This window comes from Vigna unguiculata, chromosome 3 (assembly GCF_004118075.2).
Source record: "Vigna unguiculata cultivar IT97K-499-35 chromosome 3, ASM411807v1, whole genome shotgun sequence".
In the NCBI taxonomy this organism is placed as follows: domain Eukaryota; kingdom Viridiplantae; phylum Streptophyta; class Magnoliopsida; order Fabales; family Fabaceae; genus Vigna; species Vigna unguiculata.
This window is the reverse complement of record NC_040281.1, coordinates 4,482,438-4,502,981: the sequence shown is the minus strand read 5'-3', so window position 1 is coordinate 4,502,981 and position 20,544 is coordinate 4,482,438. Positions and strand designations below refer to the sequence as shown.

Sequence of the window (20,544 nt, the reverse complement as noted above, 5' to 3'; positions counted from 1 at the left end):
AACAAGACATATAAAATCAGTAATAAAAGAAGAGAGAATATGCAATGTCCTTGTCTTCAAGAACTAAATTTCTGATTTATGGCTCTTCCTTCTTCGACTCAGAACAATCACTCTAATCATTTATCTTTTGTTTATTTTTCTGTATTTATCCTCTCTTTTTCTGCTATGTGCAACACACCCTATCATCAGATACCATTGAACTTGGTTTCTGGGTGAGAAAGTGAATACTTTTCCATGAGCTTAGATAGTCCCTTGTTAAAACTTTCCTCCAACTCCACCTTTTCCTCCCAGTGCCTCCGCATCATTGCAGCAACATTCTCTTTATGAGCTTCTCGAAGTTTCTCCTCTTCAGCAACAAAGTTTTCCATTTCTTTATCTTGAAACTCAACAAATTTTAGATATTCATCAACCCTATCATCCAAACAAACCAAAATCAAAAGACAAATTTAAATACTACAACTGCACAACCTTAACAACTCACCAACATTGTCTTATATATGTATTTACATCTCTTAATGAAATTTGGTTTGGTTGAAATAATGCACAAGAATTAGTCCTTACTTGACTCTCCCTTCCTCTTCATTTAAGGGGCTGGAACATAATGGCTTCACCTTCTCACGTTTCTCCTGCTGCATCCTCTCAAACTCTTCTTCCTTTGCAGCCCTTGAATCGTGAATGATTCTGATCTGCTCCTTGAAAAATTGTTCTTGCATGTACATCTTTCATTCACACAAAGTATCAGAAGATACCAAGAAAAAAAGAAGAAATGTTTCATAAGCTAGAAAAGAAAACAGTATAAACCATCAAACAGTTTGTCACTGACTGCCAACAGTTACCTCTTCCTTGTTCTCTTCGTGTTGCATTTTAGTTCTCAACCTCACAATGCGATTTTCCTCCATTGTCCTTCGCAGCTTCTCGGTCACTATATCCAAGGATTCTTCGAGAGCTTTTGTTTGTTTTTGTTTTCTGACATCCCTGTCCTTCAAATAAACAAGTAGCTGGTTGTCCTCACTCATTTGCCGAAGTTGGTTTACGACCATATCCTGGTATGATCTCATGTCATATTTCAGTCTAGATTTACCTGAACACAATTTTACATAAAAAGACACCCCAGATAAAAGTCAACATGCTGTCTCCATAGAAGACATCAAAAACCAGAAAAAGATTAAGGAAAAGAACTAAAAAAGAAACCTTGGCAGTGTCTGTTGAAAATGTCCAGGTCTTCTTTTACTGCCATGTAGCCATAGAGCTGTCTCCGGCCACCAGGGAGAAATAATCTCCGGTGGTGGCTAAACCAGGCATCTCTGTCAGTTCCTTGTTCTGCAAAGTGTTTGTGAAGACGCTCAGCCTCGAGATAACCTATAGCTGAGGCTTCAAATATCAAAACACTCAACCCTCGATGACCATGGGGGCCATAAGAGTGTCGAGCTTTCACAGCATCGTAAGTGCTGAAATAATTAAGAAGCTCTTGGTTTCCCATACCTAGCCACTGCATATCAAGAAAAAAATAAACATGTAACACAAAACCCAGAACCACTTCAGGAAAAGTAACTGATGATCACAAGAGGTTAACATAAAAACAATACCTTGTCATTTTCATCCTGTTCTAGTCTTGTGTTCTGAACGACAACCATTGGAGGCCAAACGATTTCATGATCTTTGTCCTCATCTTTCAAGCCTTTCCACATACCAAACACTTCCCCTGGTGGAATTACTGCAGTGCCTCTTCTGAGCAATTCCTCATCCAAAAGCTCTGCAAACTCCCTGTGGATCTTCACCCTTTTTGACCCTTTTGTTTTGGCATGAGTAATCAGAGGCTGAAGCCCTCTGTACCAATCAATGGCACCAGGACCACCTCGACAAGCCGGACAGTGCCACTGTCTTTCTGGTTCGTTAATCTTATCAATTGTTAGGCTATCAAAATTCTCGAAGAAAACCTTAAACCATTTGTTCTTCTTACGAGTCTCATGGCTCTTTTGACTAGCATCAGAATCATAGTCATCACTCATTAGATCCTCATCAGTATCTTCCATTGCATCAAATCCCTCCTCCCCCTCTTCATCAACACCATCATTCTTCACAGGGGATTCTTCTCTAATCTCATCCTTTACCATGCTATCATCACCCCGTTGCTGCATGGAACCACTTCTGGATTGCCAATTCCACCCATGCTCCAAGGGAGGTCGAATTAATGTGCTAGAAATCACATTGCTGCTGTCAGATTTACTTGCATTTAACTGGGTCCTTGCATTTCCTTCTGCAGTTCTTCTAAAGTTAGCATTTTTGGAATGCCAAGGATTTCCATTTCCAGTTCCAGTTCCAGTTGCAGAACCAGAAGCCCTTCCAACTCCTCCATCATACCCAGAAACCGGAGGACTCCATGGTTTTGCAGCACTGCTTTTGGCTCTATTCTTGGATTTCCTTGAATACACCACCCACTCACCATCATCTTCTCCTGACTGAAGGTTAACATCATGACTCAATTGCTCAACTTTTGGAAGAGACTCTGATGCATTTTTCCCTTTGGAAGAAGAATCACCATTGGTTGCCACAGTGGAAGATCTCCCACCTCTTTTTGAACTCATTTTCTGGAACACAATTGTTGTACCTCGTCAATCGTCCACAAAAACATAGAATTCATATTAAACAAATAATGATAGTATAAAACACACGATTCCCAACAAAGATTTTCATTTGTTTTCAGCTTGATTAAGTTTTCTAGTATTATAATATATAATACCACATACGAACACAGATTAGTTATAGCAGTTTAATTCACCGAATCAGAATGATTAGTTAGAGTGACACACCATGCACCATGTTGGTTACTTTCAAGTGCAGTTATCTTGACAGATAAAGCAATACTGATATACACTATAAGCAATAATCCCCCCATTAAAGGGGTTAACCATTGGCCTCAATTCCAACCATTAAAATAATGTTTCATCGAGAAAAAATAGAATCAAATTCGTGTACATTAGTTGTTTGTTGTCAGTTTAAAATACTTTATGAAACATATCCATCAGCAATAAAGTAAATGCATTTACAATAAATAGAAAATAATTACTGCTATAATTTTAAGATGATTATTATAACATTCAGAAAACTAATTTTCTCTGATGATTTAAGTACAGTTGATCCTATACTATAAAAAAGAAATCTTTGCAGTACTTATACTTAAAACATCATATTTTACTCTTTACTCGTACTGTTTTAATCTCTTCTTCCACTTGTGATAAATAAAAGGATTAAAAATGACATATACAAAACTAAATCGAGAGTTTTTTTATTATAGAAACAACAGGAGAGGTTTTTCTTAAGAATAGCAGTAAATGAGCAGGTAAATTTGAAGTTTGTCTAATTAAGTGCATAAATGGCCTATTTTCAGTTACATTCAGTTTGTCGGGTATGGGAAAGTTAGTTGTATCTTTCTGTTCTCAGTATGGAACTGACGTTTCTGATCCATGAATGAAAGATGATTCTTTTCTGCTTAAATTGGTTACTATACAGATATATCAGTATCAGGTAACTCATGTAGAAGAAGAAGAAAAGGAAAAGTGAAAAGGAAAACGGATTAAGAGAGAAAGAGAAGGTTGGAGAAGAAGAAAGAAGATGGTACCTCAGACTCAGATCAGAAGGATCGCAGGTTGTTGGAAGAAGAACAGAAGAGCTAAGTGAACTTAAAGTTGACTCGCAATCTTCTCTCATATGTTGTTGTGTTTTCGGACTTTAAATTTTTATCAAATTTTATTTTTCGGAAGTTTTCACGTGCGTCATAAATTTCAACGCTGTCAGATCCACCCAATCATCTACGGAATCTATCTATTACCTGTTATATCAGATTGCATTTTATGCTGCTATTACCTGTTTATTTAGTTATTACACTTAAGTTTTCTATGCTTTGTACTCTAGTAATAGAGTGCGACAATATTATTAATTTAATATTGTTGTTTTAAAAACCTTGTTCATGATAATTTTAATTAATTAACCGTTTATATTTTTACAATTGTGTTAACTGCTGTTTTAAGGTATTCATTAAGGAATTAAAATTTTAAAATTATATAAGAACTTGTTATAAAGTCATAAAATAGTGTACTTGTTAGCCATAAAGACACAAGAAATTAGGTGAAGTGTGCTTTTTAAAAAACTTTTAACATTAATACACTTCTTTCTTTAAAAGATATATATTTTGATAGATAGAAAATTTCTTCATTTGGAAAAAATAAAAAAGAGAAAAACAAAATATCAGCTGATATCTAGGTATAGTTTTTGGAAACCTCTATTTTATAGAGATCAATTTATACAATAAGTAATCTTTATAGGATTTCTAGTCAAATATTCAAACATTATTTTTACTTATTTCTCTAAGTATGTTTTTTTTTTAATCTCTTTACACATATATACAATCACAGGATTAGTGAAAAGATATTAAAACCTGCAAAGTCAAAGATAAACAAGTATAAAATTTAAGTTAGAGTTTCTTAATTAAAATAAGGATAATGAAGTTCAAAGTGTGTCTTCTAATTATGGATCCAATTATCTTATTTTATTTTTGACAATATATTATTTCATTGTAAATGCTTAAAAACAACATAGAAAATTACAAACAATACGTAACCATAAACATTTAACTTTAATTAAAGTTTGAATAGTCTATACTGTATAGACTAGTCTAGATATAAATGTAGATCGTCTAATCCCACATTTAAACAATACATCCTAATGTTGAGACTTTGTTAAATATCTTAAAACATGTTTATTTGTACATTAATCTCTAAAGAGTTTGAACTATTTTTTGTTTTTTAATAATGCCGTTTTACATCCTAAAAATGCCTTAAAATAGAGTTAGCCATTTTCCTATTTTCTTATAATTATATATATAGAAATAAATCTCTAATTATATTAAACTAATGTTATAACTAACCATCCAACTATTTATTTATCGACTGAGTATAATACATTTCAAATATCAATTTTATAATATAGCAATAATATTTTAAATTAGCTATCATTTTACAAAAGGTAATGTTACATTAACTTTTTTTTCAGAACAACCTTTAGTTAATACTCCATATAATACGTTAGAAATAAATAAATAATTAATATATATATATATATGAGAAAGTTATTACATAATAGTTTTATAAAATTGAAATTATTAATTGACTTTCCAATGTATGCGTCAAAACCATGAACGTTATGTAAAAATAATAAAAAATAAGTGTAATTAATGAAAAGAGAAGTTGTGACCATTTTTTTGTCACGAAACATGTTCCATACATAATCTCAAATCTGACAACCGAATACAAGAAAGTTATGACGATATAACACGTCATCTAATCATCACATCATACATCTATATACACAGATTTTTACTATAATTTAATTTAATATAAAATAAATTAATGTAAAAGCATTTTACATGGGCAGCAAAACTAAAAATTTAGATTTTCTGCTAGTTTTTTTTTTCTGTTCCATTATTATGTCTTAATATTGACGTTTTAAAATATATTAAAAAAATATTTAAAATATTAATATAATATAATTTTAATATTCAGCAAAAGAAAAATACAAAAAATTTAATAAAGAATCTGAACTCCAGAACTGAATTGTAAAATCAGTGTCTTAAATATAATTAGAAAATTGTGAAAAGAATAAGAAATGAATTACACTTACACCTACCAAATACCAGTAGTGATCATATATACATGTTTATTCCCTCGTGATTGGAGCATATATTCCTATCTAGTTAACAAATAAAAAATAGGGAATAAATACTCCCAAAGAATGGTTCCATAGAGTATCAAACGGGGAAAAGAATGGTTACAGTGAATTTGCACCTGAATTTCTCTGCTGCAGAGGTAGCAGAACAACGGAGTCTACTGGTACAGCTCTCATTTCACTCCGCTGCATCATAAATAGGAATACACACCAATTGATCTTGTAATCAAAGAGATGATCGCATCGTTTTCTTAAGTTTCTTGTCAAAGAGAATGTATCGGAACTCGATATTAATGCTAAAACATTGTACAACATAATGCCTTACTGATCCAACGTAGAATGTTGATGCTGCCAAAGATTTTGCAAGTACCGTTTCCCCAACCCAAGTTGAACAACAGAATGGTATTCCTGTTATTGAACTATTCATGTTGAGAAACTTGAAGCCAGCCTGGAATCCATTATACGCTGAAACACACCCACAAAACTTACAATTTACATAATTTTCATCTAATCATGACTGGTGGCCATGGCTTCAATTTTCTTGGGATTATTTCATTCGTAAGGTTATTGCCTGACGATTAGCCACCACTTTCAAATCCTTTACTTGAATCCTTGGAACTATAAGAAATGATACAGTTGCTCCATCAATCCATCTTCCATCTTTACTTAAGAAACCCACATTGAGTTGGATCCACCACCTAAGAAAGGGACCTGGGGCTATAAAGTGGTTAAGTAATCCATCAAGTCTAAAATGGGCTGAACCACGAGAGATCCGAAATACCACTTTCTACTCCAAACTTAATCAACCCAGGATGAGTGTTCCTAATCACTTTCTTTTGAAAGTTCAACGGCTTCGCTCTTTGCAAGTTGAATATCTGCTACTATTTATATCCAAGTGTCGCCTACATTTTACGACCCGAAGCAAGAATTACAAGTCAAAAATAGTTCACATGTTTCTTTATAATCAATTTTTTACCTTAAAGATTTTGTATAAAATGCTCTTATTGACAGCTCCATAATCACTTTTTCTTGCTCCCAATGTAGCTCCTTGCAGAAGCTCAACTGCTATGAATCGACCTGACTCCAGAGTATATCAGCATATTCCTTCTCCTCTTCCTTCTCCTGTTCAACATAATTGGTTGCTTCCAGTTCTTCTGGAAGCTCGACAAATTCCTCTTCATCATCAAGCTCTTCCATCATTTCTTCTTCTGTACGTTTCTCGTTCTCTCGCTCAGCAAGTTCAACCATAACCTCCCTCATAGCCTGCTTTGTAGCTGGCCGATCACTAGATCCATATTTAGGAGCAGGCACAACAAACGGCAGAATTATATCCTTTAATTCTGTGCTTTTAACTTTAGGACGACCATTATTTTCTGTAGGAGGAAAAGTAAATATAATCCCAAGTTCATAATTGCAAATGTGAAGCCCACAATTCACAGAAGGGTCCTCCTTTTTAGGTCCTTCAGCTTTTATCCTAAATGGGTTTGAAATCTGTCGCCCCCAGGCAGCAGCACTAAAATTATGAGACCCACAGTATACCCAACCAACGGAAGGTGCATCCCTCCCAGACCAGAAGCATCTACGCACCACCTGCGCAAACCAATTTCAATGAAATCACTTCAAACATACATTTGTTATGTGGGGAGGAAAAGCAGAGATTGGTTTAGTAATTGAGAAGCTAATCACTCAAGTCAAATCCTATATGTATTTAGTATCTGAAAAATAGATTAATGTAGGAACTCGGTGACAACCATATGAATGAGTACAATTCATACAAGGGGTCTCTGAAATCTTGTTCACACAAATAGAGTAAAAATGCATCGAAAGCAAGCCATTGATATTGTGCAATAGAATACAAAAGACATGACAAAAGCTCATCCTACAGACAGATAATGCTGTCATTTTCCATAGAAACATGAGTGCCATGTTCAAATACGAAGAACTGGTGCACTTACAATAGGAAAATAAATGGCAGGAAAGCTCCAGAACACTGATCATCACAACAAAAGAAGCCAAAAATCTAGCATAATAAATACTGCACTCAGATGAAATCAAACAAAAATAAATAAATGATTCACGGATTGGATAAATTATAGCTTCATAGCAAGCTCATTGATACCACCGTTATTGCATGTAAACTAACACTTTAAAGATTAAAATGAGATCGACAAACTGCACCCGGGAAGTGCCTAAACTAGAAATCCTTTAATTGTTGTACTCATAAAATGTGAAACCCATTCAAATAACCTAAGCGTGTTCATCAATTTGAACCCATTCTAATTCCGATTGAAGAATTATTAGTTGCCAATTTCCCTATCAAAACTAGAGATGGGGAATGACAGGACACAAAGAGGAAAGAGGTACCCGAATCCCTCAAACTCAACTTTTCCTTAACACAGGAAGAATAAATGCGTACAGCAACTATTTAACTTGAGAATATTTTCCATAACAAGAATACATACATGATACATCAATATAAATCCATATGAAGTAATTTACCTTAATATGCATTGGATGCCCTATTCTTTCAGGCGGATGAGGAATAGCATCACGAAGTATATCTAAAGTCTTCAACCTTTGCCATGTTTTCTGTTCAAAAGTAGAGAATCGATTATGCATTGTTCACACATAATTACAATTTATTTATACAAACCAAGTCAAAACTTTACCCCTTCCGAAGATAACTTTGAAAACAATTTCTTAAAAAAGAGATAATACCAATAAAACGGTCACGAACTAAATGGTATTCACATTTGTGATGAAAAAGTTTCAATACTAACCATTTGAAAATGGTTAGGGAAGGGGAGCGTATTCGCTGACTCAATATATTCCTTTAAAATAACCCTTTGAAAATGTGTTTTACACATGTTAAGCGAGATTAACTTATCCTAAATAGGGACCTACAAATTGTCCCATGCAATCTTTGTATGAATGAGTGTGTGGCTGTCTCTCCCCGTGATCTTGTCACAAGGTTACCCAAGGAATCTAGCATAAAGAAAATCATATCACCTCTGTGAAGCAAAGGATATATCTTGAAGGCAAAATCCCATTGTAAGCATTCTTCACTCTTTCAATAGTGGGAAATAGAATCCTAACAGAAGGATTCTTTAGTTCTTCACTAGCACTCCAGCAGCCCCACTGTCAAACCATCATTAAACTATTGAATTAAAAAAAGAACAATCTAAACAAATCATGCCTCTTGTAGAAAAGATGTAAAAAAAAAATTCAAGGGAATCTAATGAAAGAGCAAAGGCCTTCGGATTACTTCAGGATCAGACTCTTCAGAGTCAAAATGTTGCAATGATTTCTTCCCGACAGCAGACGAGAAAGCAGCAAGAAATTTTGAATTGATGGATGAACCAATAGAAGATGCACCTAATGGACAGAAAAGGAGTCAAACAATATTGTCCAGAAGATTGAAAACAGAACGACGAGGTCATCTTATCGATTTTGACCTGTAATTAGTAGGGTTGGCATTGTACTCAATAATATTAAAAAAAAAACACTTACTGCAAATAATTTCAGACTTTAATGCTTCGGGCCATTTGTATCGATTTAGAATCTGGTAGAAAAAAAGTAATAATAATTATTCATAACTGGATCTTTCAAAATTATTTATAGCATAAACATCGTCATTTACATGCAAAATCAAGAATGTTTGAGTGACAAAGAAAGAGAAACTCGTAACTATACTTCAAGATAACAAAAGTAGAAAAAGAAATCAAACTTAACCTTAATTTCAACGGTAAACTAAGTGTGACTATCTCGATCTATTAGAAATTAGAAATAACAAGCCTTATAAGAAATATTTCCGCCATATGCCTAGCCAATGAGACATCTTAAAACCTATCCTTCACAACCAAAACTAGACATTTGAATAGTTAAACTTACATGTTGCCTACCATAGAGATTAGATAGGCTCCCATACCATCTCAGAAATGAGTTAAGCCTAACTTCATTAAGAAAGTAGCTCAATAGAGAAGATTGTACAAGTCTTATATGGGGCATTTTGGCCAATTTCATATTGAATGTGGAACATCTTAATACAATCAATGCAAAAAGATCTTCCTGGTCCGGCACCACTTACCTCTTGTAGTCTCCAAAGTCCATAACATCTTTCAGTGGAAGCAATGAGTGAGCAAAAGGCCACCATATGTTCGGATTGCATCATCTTTGACATATCTTTAAAATAGTGCCCCTGCAAAGTTACAATGCCTCAAAAATCATGTAACATAAATGAAGGCAACCAACAAGTAATCCTCTCGAAGACACATCCAACACACCTCTGAGACATTTAGTATTAGTTGAACTTTCTTAGAGTTTTCTCCCATGGCAGCAGCAAGTGCCTCTTTTGCACAAACATATCCAGAAAACGTGAAGAATCCGGCATCCCAAAGAGGAGAAACCCATTTTGCAACATCTCTAGGCAGAAAACCAAGTTGAACACAGTCTACCGAAAGGAACAAAAACAATCGATATTATTATGGGTAGCCTGAAAATATGAAAACCCTATCCACCCGCTATACAGGCATGTCCAAAACAACAATAACAATATAACGAAAGTTCAAAACACATTTAAGAAAAACAGAATAAAAAATTAATTTGAAAATCCTGAGATGAATGGAGAATCGAATGTAAATATAATGCAAAAGGAATTCACATGTCACGTAGCTTTTACCTCCCTCAAAAGCTTGATCAGGATTGGGAACAAGAACAATAACAGCATTTTCATCAACAGACGCAATGGGCTTTCTTCTTAAAACAATCTCCAACTTCCCATAAGCATTCTTACAGGACTTTCCAAGGAATGAAGCCAGTGATTTTAGTCTAGCACTGTTTGAGTCCACTACAGTGCGGAAAAGATGGCTCACACCAACCACAGATGCCACAACTGAACCAAGAAACTTCAAAACAGAAAAGAAAAAAAAAAATATGAACAGAAATTAGCATCTTTCAGAGTATAAATTGTAGTCAAAGAATCCATAGAAGAAGTAGCTTCACCAAAGTCACCAAATGATCACATGGCTAACAATATTAGTGCTGGAATTCAATATTAAACCAAGATATCCTACTAGCATCACCTTAACCATAAGTCGGCGTTTAAGGGTATAACATTCCAACCCAAGCTAGGTGGATATAGTTCGCAAATATTAAATTTAAAAGAACAAAAATGATACTTTATATCAAAAAATAAATACAGAGGCAGTGGCAAGGGCAGTCAACCAGTGCTGAAAGAAGCAATATCATTGAATGACATACTTGAGTACTTACAACAGGAGAGGCCTGAAAAGATTCTGACAAAACAGAAGTTCTATAAAAGTGAATTCCAGGTACTGAAGCAACAAGATGTCCTGTAGCGCCTCCAAAGTCATATTTTGTCAGCTGTGTAATCCAGTGAGCCTGACTGGGTACATTAATAACAAGAGATGCCATAAACCCAGCCAATTGAGCAGCAAAATCACATTTTGATTGATGAATGTCAGCATTGCCAATTTTTTGGAAAAGCGATGAAAAATCAACAGAAGTAGCATGAGGGAAATCTTGCCACCATATAGTGTTAGTCACACTGTTCCACTACACAACCATGAAAAATTGAAAAATTAATCAATAGTTTTGCCATGTTAGTGAATAATGACATACAAACAAGGAATAGTTGTAAACCTACAATCAGCATGACTAAGGATACCTATTAAAATGCTAATACACATAATTTTACATGATACAAATGTTGCTATTACAGGCTTCAAAGTTTAAACTAGGGAAACTATGGTAAATGCAGTAGTTGATGTCTTACATCTAAACATTTTACAAGAATAATTCTGAGTCCTCCAATGTTTGTATACAAGTATCATGTAAATTAACTTATTTGATTGTGGTGGACAATAAAAGTTTTTTTCTGCCTTCTTATGTTTTGATTATTTCATTATTTCACATTATTGCTCCAAACAAATTTTGCACTGTTTTTATAGTGTATAAAATGATCCAAAAAAGAACATATTTATATGTCAATGAATAATGAAATATAAAGGACAGTAAATACAAGATGAAGTATAGTCATTGGGTTACTATATACATATACATACATGCATATATGTATGTATCCAGAGAGATAGCGAGAATGTATCTAGTGAGAAAATCATTTTTATTTGAGAATACGAATAGATAAGTTGGAATGTACAATCATACATGAATGGTCAAAATTAAAAATTTCTTAAAAGCTATGTGACTTTTTAAAATATTCACAGAACTTGTCTTTTAATCTTTGACTATTCATGGTAAGACCCAACAACTAATATATATTTTCCTCGGGAGAAAATACTCTCCGGTTGATATGGCATCAGGTGAGAGGTGTGAGCAAGAGGAGTATATTTCAACCATATAATATCGAAAGAGATGGTTAAGACTAAAACTAGCTAAACAATTTTCACCATCCATATGTGGTTGTATGCCCAAAACCTACTCCTCTCATCCGACTGGATATGTCCCCCCGTATGTGTGCGTTATGTTCTATTAATTCTTTAGTTTTGAGAATCAATATAGTTTTGATGTCACAGAATAAGACAATGAAGGATTTGGTCAAGGGAAAGCATGATGGATGTAATAACAAAACATAAGGCAGAAACCATGGTTGGAGAATAAATGTCGACACCACACTCTGATATAGTGTTTGGAACACTCTCTACTATTGGCTGAAATTTATTGCAAATCACAATTTTGTGGATATAATCTTGTTTAATGAAATTCATTAGAAATCACAACTTTTTAGAGTCTCACATCTTATTGAGTTTCAATCCTATTTTTGTAGTTTTCAATAATTTTTAACCGATAAGGATATGTGATAGAGAATATGCTCCTAGCACTCCTCTCGGTTGGAGAAGAGTATTCTGGCATGATAGGAGAGCGAAATGGGAAGGAAGGGAAGGATTTGAAAGAGCAAAGAATTTTGAGGAGAGAAGGTTAGGAAGGCTTCTATCTTGGAGAAGAGCTGCTAGCTGCAGACTGTGGGGTTTTGTTAAGCACTGCATACTTGTAGTGTCACTGTATAGTGTACCTTCCATAGGTTTCTGATTCTAGTGTCGCTTAGTTCCGATCAAAGAGTCACTGAGTATAAAAGTATTACTGAGTTTTGCACCAAATCAGTATAAGTAATAATAATTCAAATACTACATAAATTATGATATTTCAGTATTATTATTCTTACTGTTTGTTAATATAGATACCAGAACACCTTACTACTCCTAAGCTAGAAACATTTCATCTTGTGAAGGCAATAAGCTATCAGGTATGTGATGTCTAAATAAACAATGTAAACAAATGAACAGCGAAAACACATTTTCTCTTCAATTTATCAGGTAAAATCATGTATCAATGTCAATAACTAAAAGTTAGGTTATTAGAATACCTGCTTTTCCACCAAATTAGCAGATGTGATAACAATTCGAATGCTACCTTTTCTTTGTAAAACAATCAACTTTGGATGATGGCAAGCAATCCCTTGTCTCTTGCGGTCATTACCAAATGCTATGGTTTCGGGGAATTGGGGATACCTAATATCCAACAAGAAAGACATTCACAAATAGGAGAAATAAAGTAGTGAATCGCAAGGGCGTAATTTAAGCTACATATCTCCCTCACCCTCGAAAAAAAAAATTCAAAGAAATCAAAAGAAAAAAAAAACTTACACTACAACTAGGTTAGGATAATCCTGGTAAGGCACAGATACTCTTTCCTCGGGTTTTGAACTCCAACATCTCTCGGTATTATGACATGCAATCGTAACTGGAAGGTGAAAAGGAATCTTGCAATATGTCAAGAACCTAACAAGACACTTCAGTTAGGACACATTTCCAGCCAATCTAAAACACATAATCAATCACAAGTAAAGATACAACAATAGGAAACACAAGCAAAAAACAAAAACGGTTTAAAAAGGGAGCAATATGAAAGGAAAACAGTACATTGAAAAATTTTAGGTAATCACACCATTTTATGTCACTTGTAAACGTTGCTATAAATATCCTTGAAATGTTTTCCAAAGGATGAAATAGTTCAGGAAGAGATATCGACCGATGACACGCCGAGGAGCCATGGTTCATAAATTCAAGGCGGTTCAAGTAAAAATTCTTGCCAGGCTGGGGATAAACATTGTCGTTACCACTGCCAAGCTGTCCCTGACAGTCACCACCAACAGAAGAATGATCAAGATTATCCTTCCCTGCAGAATCTAACAGCACCTTTGTATTTGGAACATTATCAGCAACATCAACTCCAACTTTTGCATCCAAACCCATCCTTTTACTTTCACCAAATAATCCCAACCTTGACTGCACCTCAGTATTGCAAGGAGCACACACAGATCCATCACGCACAACACACAACACAGGATCACTACTAAGCAATATATCTCTGCACCTATCGAGAAGAAACCTTCCTCTCCCAACAACTCCCTCATACCTTGAAACATTAGCCTTCAGTGCAAAAACCCTCTTACTCCTCTTCCCACTCTGCGAGTGTTCCGAGAATGTTTTCAACCCATCAATTTCACTATCACACCCTTCGAAATCAATTCTCTCAACAACAAACCCAACTCCGTTCCCAACCCCACACGAACCGTTCTGGTTCCCACAAACCAACGAAACCCTATCTCCAACCGATAATTCCACCGCCGTTCCCTTCTCCATCTCAACGCCGTTCACGAAAACCCCGTTGGAAGCTTCTCGAAGCACGAAGCCATCGTTGTTTTCGTGAGACGACGTCCTGGCCCTTTTTCTGAACTCGTGGACAAGGCGCCACGCGGCGGTGCAGTCGTCGGTCAAAAGAACGCCGTTGAGGATGTAGAGTTTGCGGAGGGAAGAATCGAAGAGGAGTTGGCAGTGGCGCTTGCTCACTCGCCGGTCGCGGAAGACGAAGCTGCAGTCGCGGGGGCGGCGCCCGATCGAGTACGGGTGGTCCGCGCGGAGGCGCATAAAGTCGCAGGGCGAAACGGCGCCGTTTTGAGTGGATGAAAGGAGAGCGACATCGAAATTTCTTACAAAGAGTGAGATAGTTTTGGGGTTATTGTCGAATGAAGAAGATGAAGAAAAATCGTGCGCGAAGGGTCTCTTGTGATTGGAATTGGGGTTGATCATGGTGGAAGATTCCATTGAAGAAATGGAAGAGGAGAATGAGAACAAAAATTTGAAATTAGGGAGTGTGGGAATTTAAGTAACTGTAAAAATGAAGAAAAACGACTTTTCGCTCCCATTATTTTCCCTCCAAAACACTCGATTTAAGAAAATTACGGGATTAGGTTTGGGCTAGGGTTATACATCCAAATTCAATAATTTACTAAATGAATATATTTTTTTTAGGCTAAAATAAAATTTTAACTTAGTTAAAAATAAAAAATAAAATAAAAAATTGTCCGTAAAACATTTTCAACAGTAAGTTTTCTAGAATCGTTTATTGTACTGAGGATTAAATTATGAAATTGTTGAAAAGTCACTTGATAGATATGTTTAGAACTTGAATTTTGAAGCTATGTAAAAATATATTCTTAGGAATTTTAATCTTTAACTTTTAAAAAATGTTTTTCTTCGTAATTTTATAATGGTTTAATTAGTCGGATAATACTAACTTTCATTTAGATGTGTTAGTTTAGTACCGTTTTTTAAAAAATGTCAATTTGGTCTTAACTTTTGAAAAGATATCTTAATTAGGTTTTGTTTAGCAAAAAATTATTAACATAGTTAACTTAATTGATATTTAAAATAACTTACAAAATTAAGTGTTGATATTTATATTAAAATTTAATAGTAAAAGTTATTAATTAAGTTAACGGCTTTAGTAATTTTTGTTTGAAGGAAACTTAAATAAGACATTTTTTCAAAAATTTTGACTAAATTAACACATTTTTAAAAATGAATACCAAACTGACATATCTAAACAAAAATGACTATTATCCAACTAATCCGACTAATTAAACCTTTTATAATCTAAATGATAAAGAAATATGTAGTTTTCATAGTTTAAATACAGTACTTCACAACATGTTTGGTATCAAAATTATCCTAATATTTTTCTATATGAAATTATGTAACAAAATTTTTAAAAAGTATTTTATTGTATGTTATTTGATGAGGTAAAACAAATCAACCATGCACGTGGATTTGTTTGTTTACTTTCACATTGTGTATATTATATTATTATGATAAGAATAAGAATGTAGTGGTGATAAATGTATTCGAAACCTAAACCTATGCTGCAGTAGCCCACTCGCAATTTTGTCGTATTATGAGTGTTGCAGTCACAAGCAAACTTTGAAAACGGAGAAATTTGTGCATAAGCTGAGTCTGCCGACATTTTATAACAGTCACAATTTTTTAGATGTAAATTAATGTATATATTTACGGTATAATTATTTATTGTTATCTAAATCATGAAATATTGTGTATAATAATTTGTTGACTTTTATGTTAATCTTCTTTAAAATCGTGTCATCGCTAATTAAAAGTGGAATTGTTTTATATTTTTTATCCGTAACTCTTAGACTCGTTTCTTAAAACTTGATTATATCACTTGTGAATATAAAACTAACATTTTTTGCCAAGTGGAATTGGTGAGTGATTAACCTCCACCAAACAACACACTTACATTCACTTTGGCTATCTTAAAGTCTACGCACTATTAGATATATATGTCTCCCAACACATATATATAATACATTATCAAATTCAAATTATTTTAATTCAGAACTGTATATTTCTCTCCATGTTTATAAATAAATAATATCTTATTAGTGTCACTATACTTTAATAAAACTAGTTTGTTAGATTGTTAAATTAAATTTGAAGTTAAAATGAACAATCATTTATAAATAAATAATATGCCATGGTTCTGTATATTTGCTAAAAATTATCATTTAATAAAATAAAAAACATTATATCCTAAAATATTGTATTGAAGGTTATGATATGGATTTAAAATGTAGGCTTCACATGGTTTTGTAATTAATATTTCCAGTTCTCTCAGTGAATTATCAATACAGGATTTACACATATTTTTTACTAATTAATATTTTCCATTTAACGCATACTTTTTACAACATTTTAGAAACAATCATTCTGTATTTTTGTTATTTTAATTAATTTTGAATAATTGGTGTTTTGGGCTGAAATTTCGTTTTTTTTTTTTGCACTTTATTTTGTTGTTTTGTATTTATTTTGAAGGTATTGTTAAAGGATTAAATTGAAAATAAGTTAGGATATAACCATCCAATTAAAGAAAATCAAACTTCCAAAATTTGCATATTAAGTTGTCTAAAATTGAACGGTTTAAACTTATTCTTAAACAACGATACCAATATTTTCTTGGTCATTTTTCAAACAACTTAAGGGTTATCTTATAACAAAATTTTATTAATGAGCACTTAAACTGGATATTGAAAGGAAAAAAAAAAACTTTTGAACGTTTATAAGTTGTGTATTCGTAGCTAAATTCTCAACTATTTTATATTCTTCTACAGCTAAAATGTCTTTAATTTAAAAAAAAAAACATATATATATATATATATATATATATATAAGTTAAAGACGAATTGTGAATTATATTTTAAAAAATAAAACAAAACTTCATTGATGTTAAAAATTAAATAACACTTATAAATTTTATATTGAGTATGAATCTGGAAGTTGGATGACATATAAAAATAAATAAAAAACCACAAATATTTATGATTTTGTATAGAATATGATGTGTCCAATATTCATACCTCGGTGATGATAAATCTTGCAAACTTAATTCACACGTAAGAAAACAGGGTTAGAAATTAAAATAATATATACTTTTTATTATTTGACAAGGATTGCTATTTATTTCTCTAAAATAATTATTATTATTTTTTATTCAATTACAGATAATAAGCTTGATTGAATTGTAGTATTAATATAGAACAATATGAATTGATCAAATATACTTTTATCTTTTAGTAAGTACTAATTTAAGATATTACTAGTCGAGTTAAAAGACTTCAATTTCTTAGTTCAAGGTATTGAGGTTAAGATAATAAGTGGATTTAATTAACGGATGTACGTATTATTGACATTGAAATAATGTTTTATACTTATAAACAACTCTTGTAAAGTTAATTATTTTTTTCTTTAAAAAAGGTTGGCTAATAAGCTACCACGTCTCAATTTGTCATGGTTTGTTCCACTTAGTTACAAGTTAATAAATTAAGCGGAAAAAATGACAAAATAAATTATCTAATAAATTTGTCCCGTCAACTCACTATGGGTTATTGTCTTGATCCTGAAATTGGTTACACTTTGTATATAAAGAATTAAATATATTTTAATTTTTGACGTAAAAACTAAAACTTACATTTATTTAAAAAATTTATATAGTTTTATTTTCAATTTTTAAAAATAAATGATATAATTCTTCTAATTTAATTATGTTAATTTTTGTGTGTATTAAATGATGTTTAAAATTAATTTTTGAGTGATCTATACCATTTGACATTTTTTTCAGTTTAATATTAACTTAAAATGTCATTTACGAAAGTAAAAGAAGGGGAAAGAAGTAGAGAAAAAGGGTGAAAGAAGGTGGTGGAAAGTGGAGAAAGGTGGAAAAAAAAAACTAACAGAAGTTGAAAGGTAAAAGTTAAACCATATTTTAAAATGTAATAACACGTTCAAAACAGTTTTAAACTAAAGAAGCACGTTGGTTTTCTAGAAATAGGAAACCACGTTATTTTTTTTAATAAAAACTAAATTAAATAAGAATAAAAGAATAAAAAAACTAAAACGAATCAAATATACAAATATGATATTAAAATATCAATTAGTATATAAATACAAGGAAAAATATATTTTGACACCACTATTCACATATAACAACCATTTGATATGGGTTTTTCTTAATAAAATATTATTATTTAAATAAAATATTAATTTTAGATAATGATATTTTAATTCATCTTTTTTAATTTACTTTTAATTTATTGATTCAAAATCATCACCAAATCATTTATTTTGATTTTTTTAGTGATATGATGTAATAATCTAATGGTGAGTCAACAAAGTAGGTTAAAATATCATTATCTATTAATTTTAGAGTAGGATAATGATACTTTAACCCACTTTTAACTCACCACTTCTACCACTCTTAGATAATTTATTTTAATTTTTTTAATGATGTAATGTGATTATCTAAAAGTGATTGAAGTAATGAGTTAAAAGTGGATAGAAAAAAAAATTAAAAATAGATTAAAAAAATTGTTAAAATATCGTTATTTTTTATAATAATGTCAATGTCAAACTAACACAATCCTAAATACAAATAATTTTAATTTAAAAAATTAATTGTAAATAAGTTATTTTGGTTTTAAAAAAAAATTATATTCGCATAATCCATATTAAAATAATATTTTTATGGGTAAACAACTCTAGGAAATAACTTACGATGTTTTTTACGTAATACACACATATTACGCAAAACACTATTGTTTAGTTAACCTACTTTTTTTAGGATGTTATAATATTATAACGCGTATAAATGCGATGTGACATGCTAACATATATAGGGAAGAGAAGAGGAAAAAACAAAGTGAAAGCTTTGATGTGAAAGAGTAAACACCAATTTTATTTATTTTTTTTCACACTATATTTGTCAAAAGAATCGTGAAATGTTTGAGGAATCATTTGACACTTTCGACAATATAGCTAGGCCATCAACTTTACCATATAATTAAAAAAATATATATTTTAATCCATTTTTTTTATCCACTTTTAACTCATTACTCTCATCATCTTTAGATTATCTATTTAAATTTTTTGTAGTGATGTAATGCGATGATCTAAGGGTGATAAGAGTAGTGAATTAAAAATAAGTAAAAAAATGAGTTAAAGTATCATTATCCATAATTAAAAGGTGTGAAAATTTCAAACATTTTCTCATCAGGCTAAGGAATTAGTTTATGATTAAATTTTACACAAAATTTGACTCAAGATATTTTAAATTTAACTTAAATAACTATAAAGAAATTTGTATCTATTTATATACCCTACATTTTTATTATATCAATAAACAACTTAACTTCTTTTATAAAGAATTTTAACTTTTAATTTTGTGAAGTCTAAAAAAATTGAATCTGGTGTTTGAGATAATGAGAAAAATAGTGCAACATTTGAGACCAGTGTTAATTTCATCCTTCCAATGCTCATACATGCACTCCATTACTGAGAAGATGACAAATAGTTGCATCAGATCTTAGATTATTATTTCAGTGTCTTACTCTAACATTAATTAATTTAGTTGTGCTTTATTTAAACTAAGATCGTACATTTATGTTATTGATGTCATAGTAAATACTAAACTACTCAACAATTATCGTAATTAAAAGATTCATTTATTTACTTATTTATATATATATATAATAATAATAATAATAATAATAATAATAATTTACTAGCAACTTGGTACGTTTAGATAGTTGATCAGAGTATTTCGTGTATAGATGTAACTTTTTATGAAAGTAATAAAATTGGTAGTTCAAGCTTAATTAAAGATTTTGAAAATCTAAATGAAATAAAATATTATTTAAATTAAAATTTGTACGAACAATACCAGATATTTAAAGAAAAAATTAAAGTGTCAAAATAAACATACATAAATTTTGAAGATACAAAATAAATAAAATATACTGAAATAAAAAATATATTTATTTATATATTAATTTATACATGTAAAAAAGAATTTAGGAAACCGATATTTCTTTACTTTCAACAAAGATCCACCAAAATACACGAATAAGTATATATACCGATTATTTAGCGATCTATA

General features: G+C 31.8%; 2 protein-coding genes across 4 annotated transcripts; both read right to left on the bottom strand.

Moving 5' to 3' along the window:
* Positions 1–38: 38 nt before the first annotated feature.
* LOC114178463 (protein SUPPRESSOR OF GENE SILENCING 3-like) lies at positions 39–3,739 on the bottom strand. The gene is made up of 6 exons (XM_028064382.1): positions 3,620–3,739; positions 1,587–2,588; positions 1,192–1,489; positions 837–1,081; positions 562–719; positions 39–411 (listed from the first exon to the last, which is right to left on the bottom strand). The coding sequence occupies exons 2-6, from the start codon at positions 2,583–2,585 to the stop codon at positions 186–188; spliced, it is 1,926 nt and encodes a 641-aa protein (XP_027920183.1). The 5' UTR covers positions 2,586–2,588; positions 3,620–3,739; the 3' UTR covers positions 39–185.
* A 1,870-nt stretch (positions 3,740–5,609) lies between these two features.
* On the bottom strand, positions 5,610–14,919 carry LOC114178827. 3 transcript variants are annotated; one of them, XR_003603388.1, is made up of 13 exons: positions 13,705–14,918; positions 13,404–13,538; positions 13,124–13,268; positions 10,981–11,295; positions 10,400–10,625; positions 10,005–10,171; positions 9,809–9,919; positions 9,232–9,283; positions 8,987–9,096; positions 8,731–8,859; positions 8,221–8,310; positions 6,698–7,311; positions 5,610–6,623 (listed from the first exon to the last, which is right to left on the bottom strand). XR_003603388.1 is itself a non-coding variant. In XM_028064940.1 (12 exons), exons 1-12 carry the CDS (start codon positions 14,862–14,864, stop codon positions 6,787–6,789), a joined length of 3,165 nt encoding a protein of 1,054 aa, XP_027920741.1. In that variant the 5' UTR covers positions 14,865–14,919; the 3' UTR covers positions 5,610–6,786. The 3 variants fall into 3 exon arrangements, 2 of the variants coding, with proteins under 2 accessions (XP_027920741.1, XP_027920742.1); XM_028064940.1 differs by having other exon boundaries at positions 5,610–7,311; positions 13,705–14,919; XM_028064941.1 differs by having other exon boundaries at positions 5,610–7,311; positions 10,993–11,295; positions 13,705–14,917.
* Positions 14,920–20,544: the final 5,625 nt, after the last annotated feature.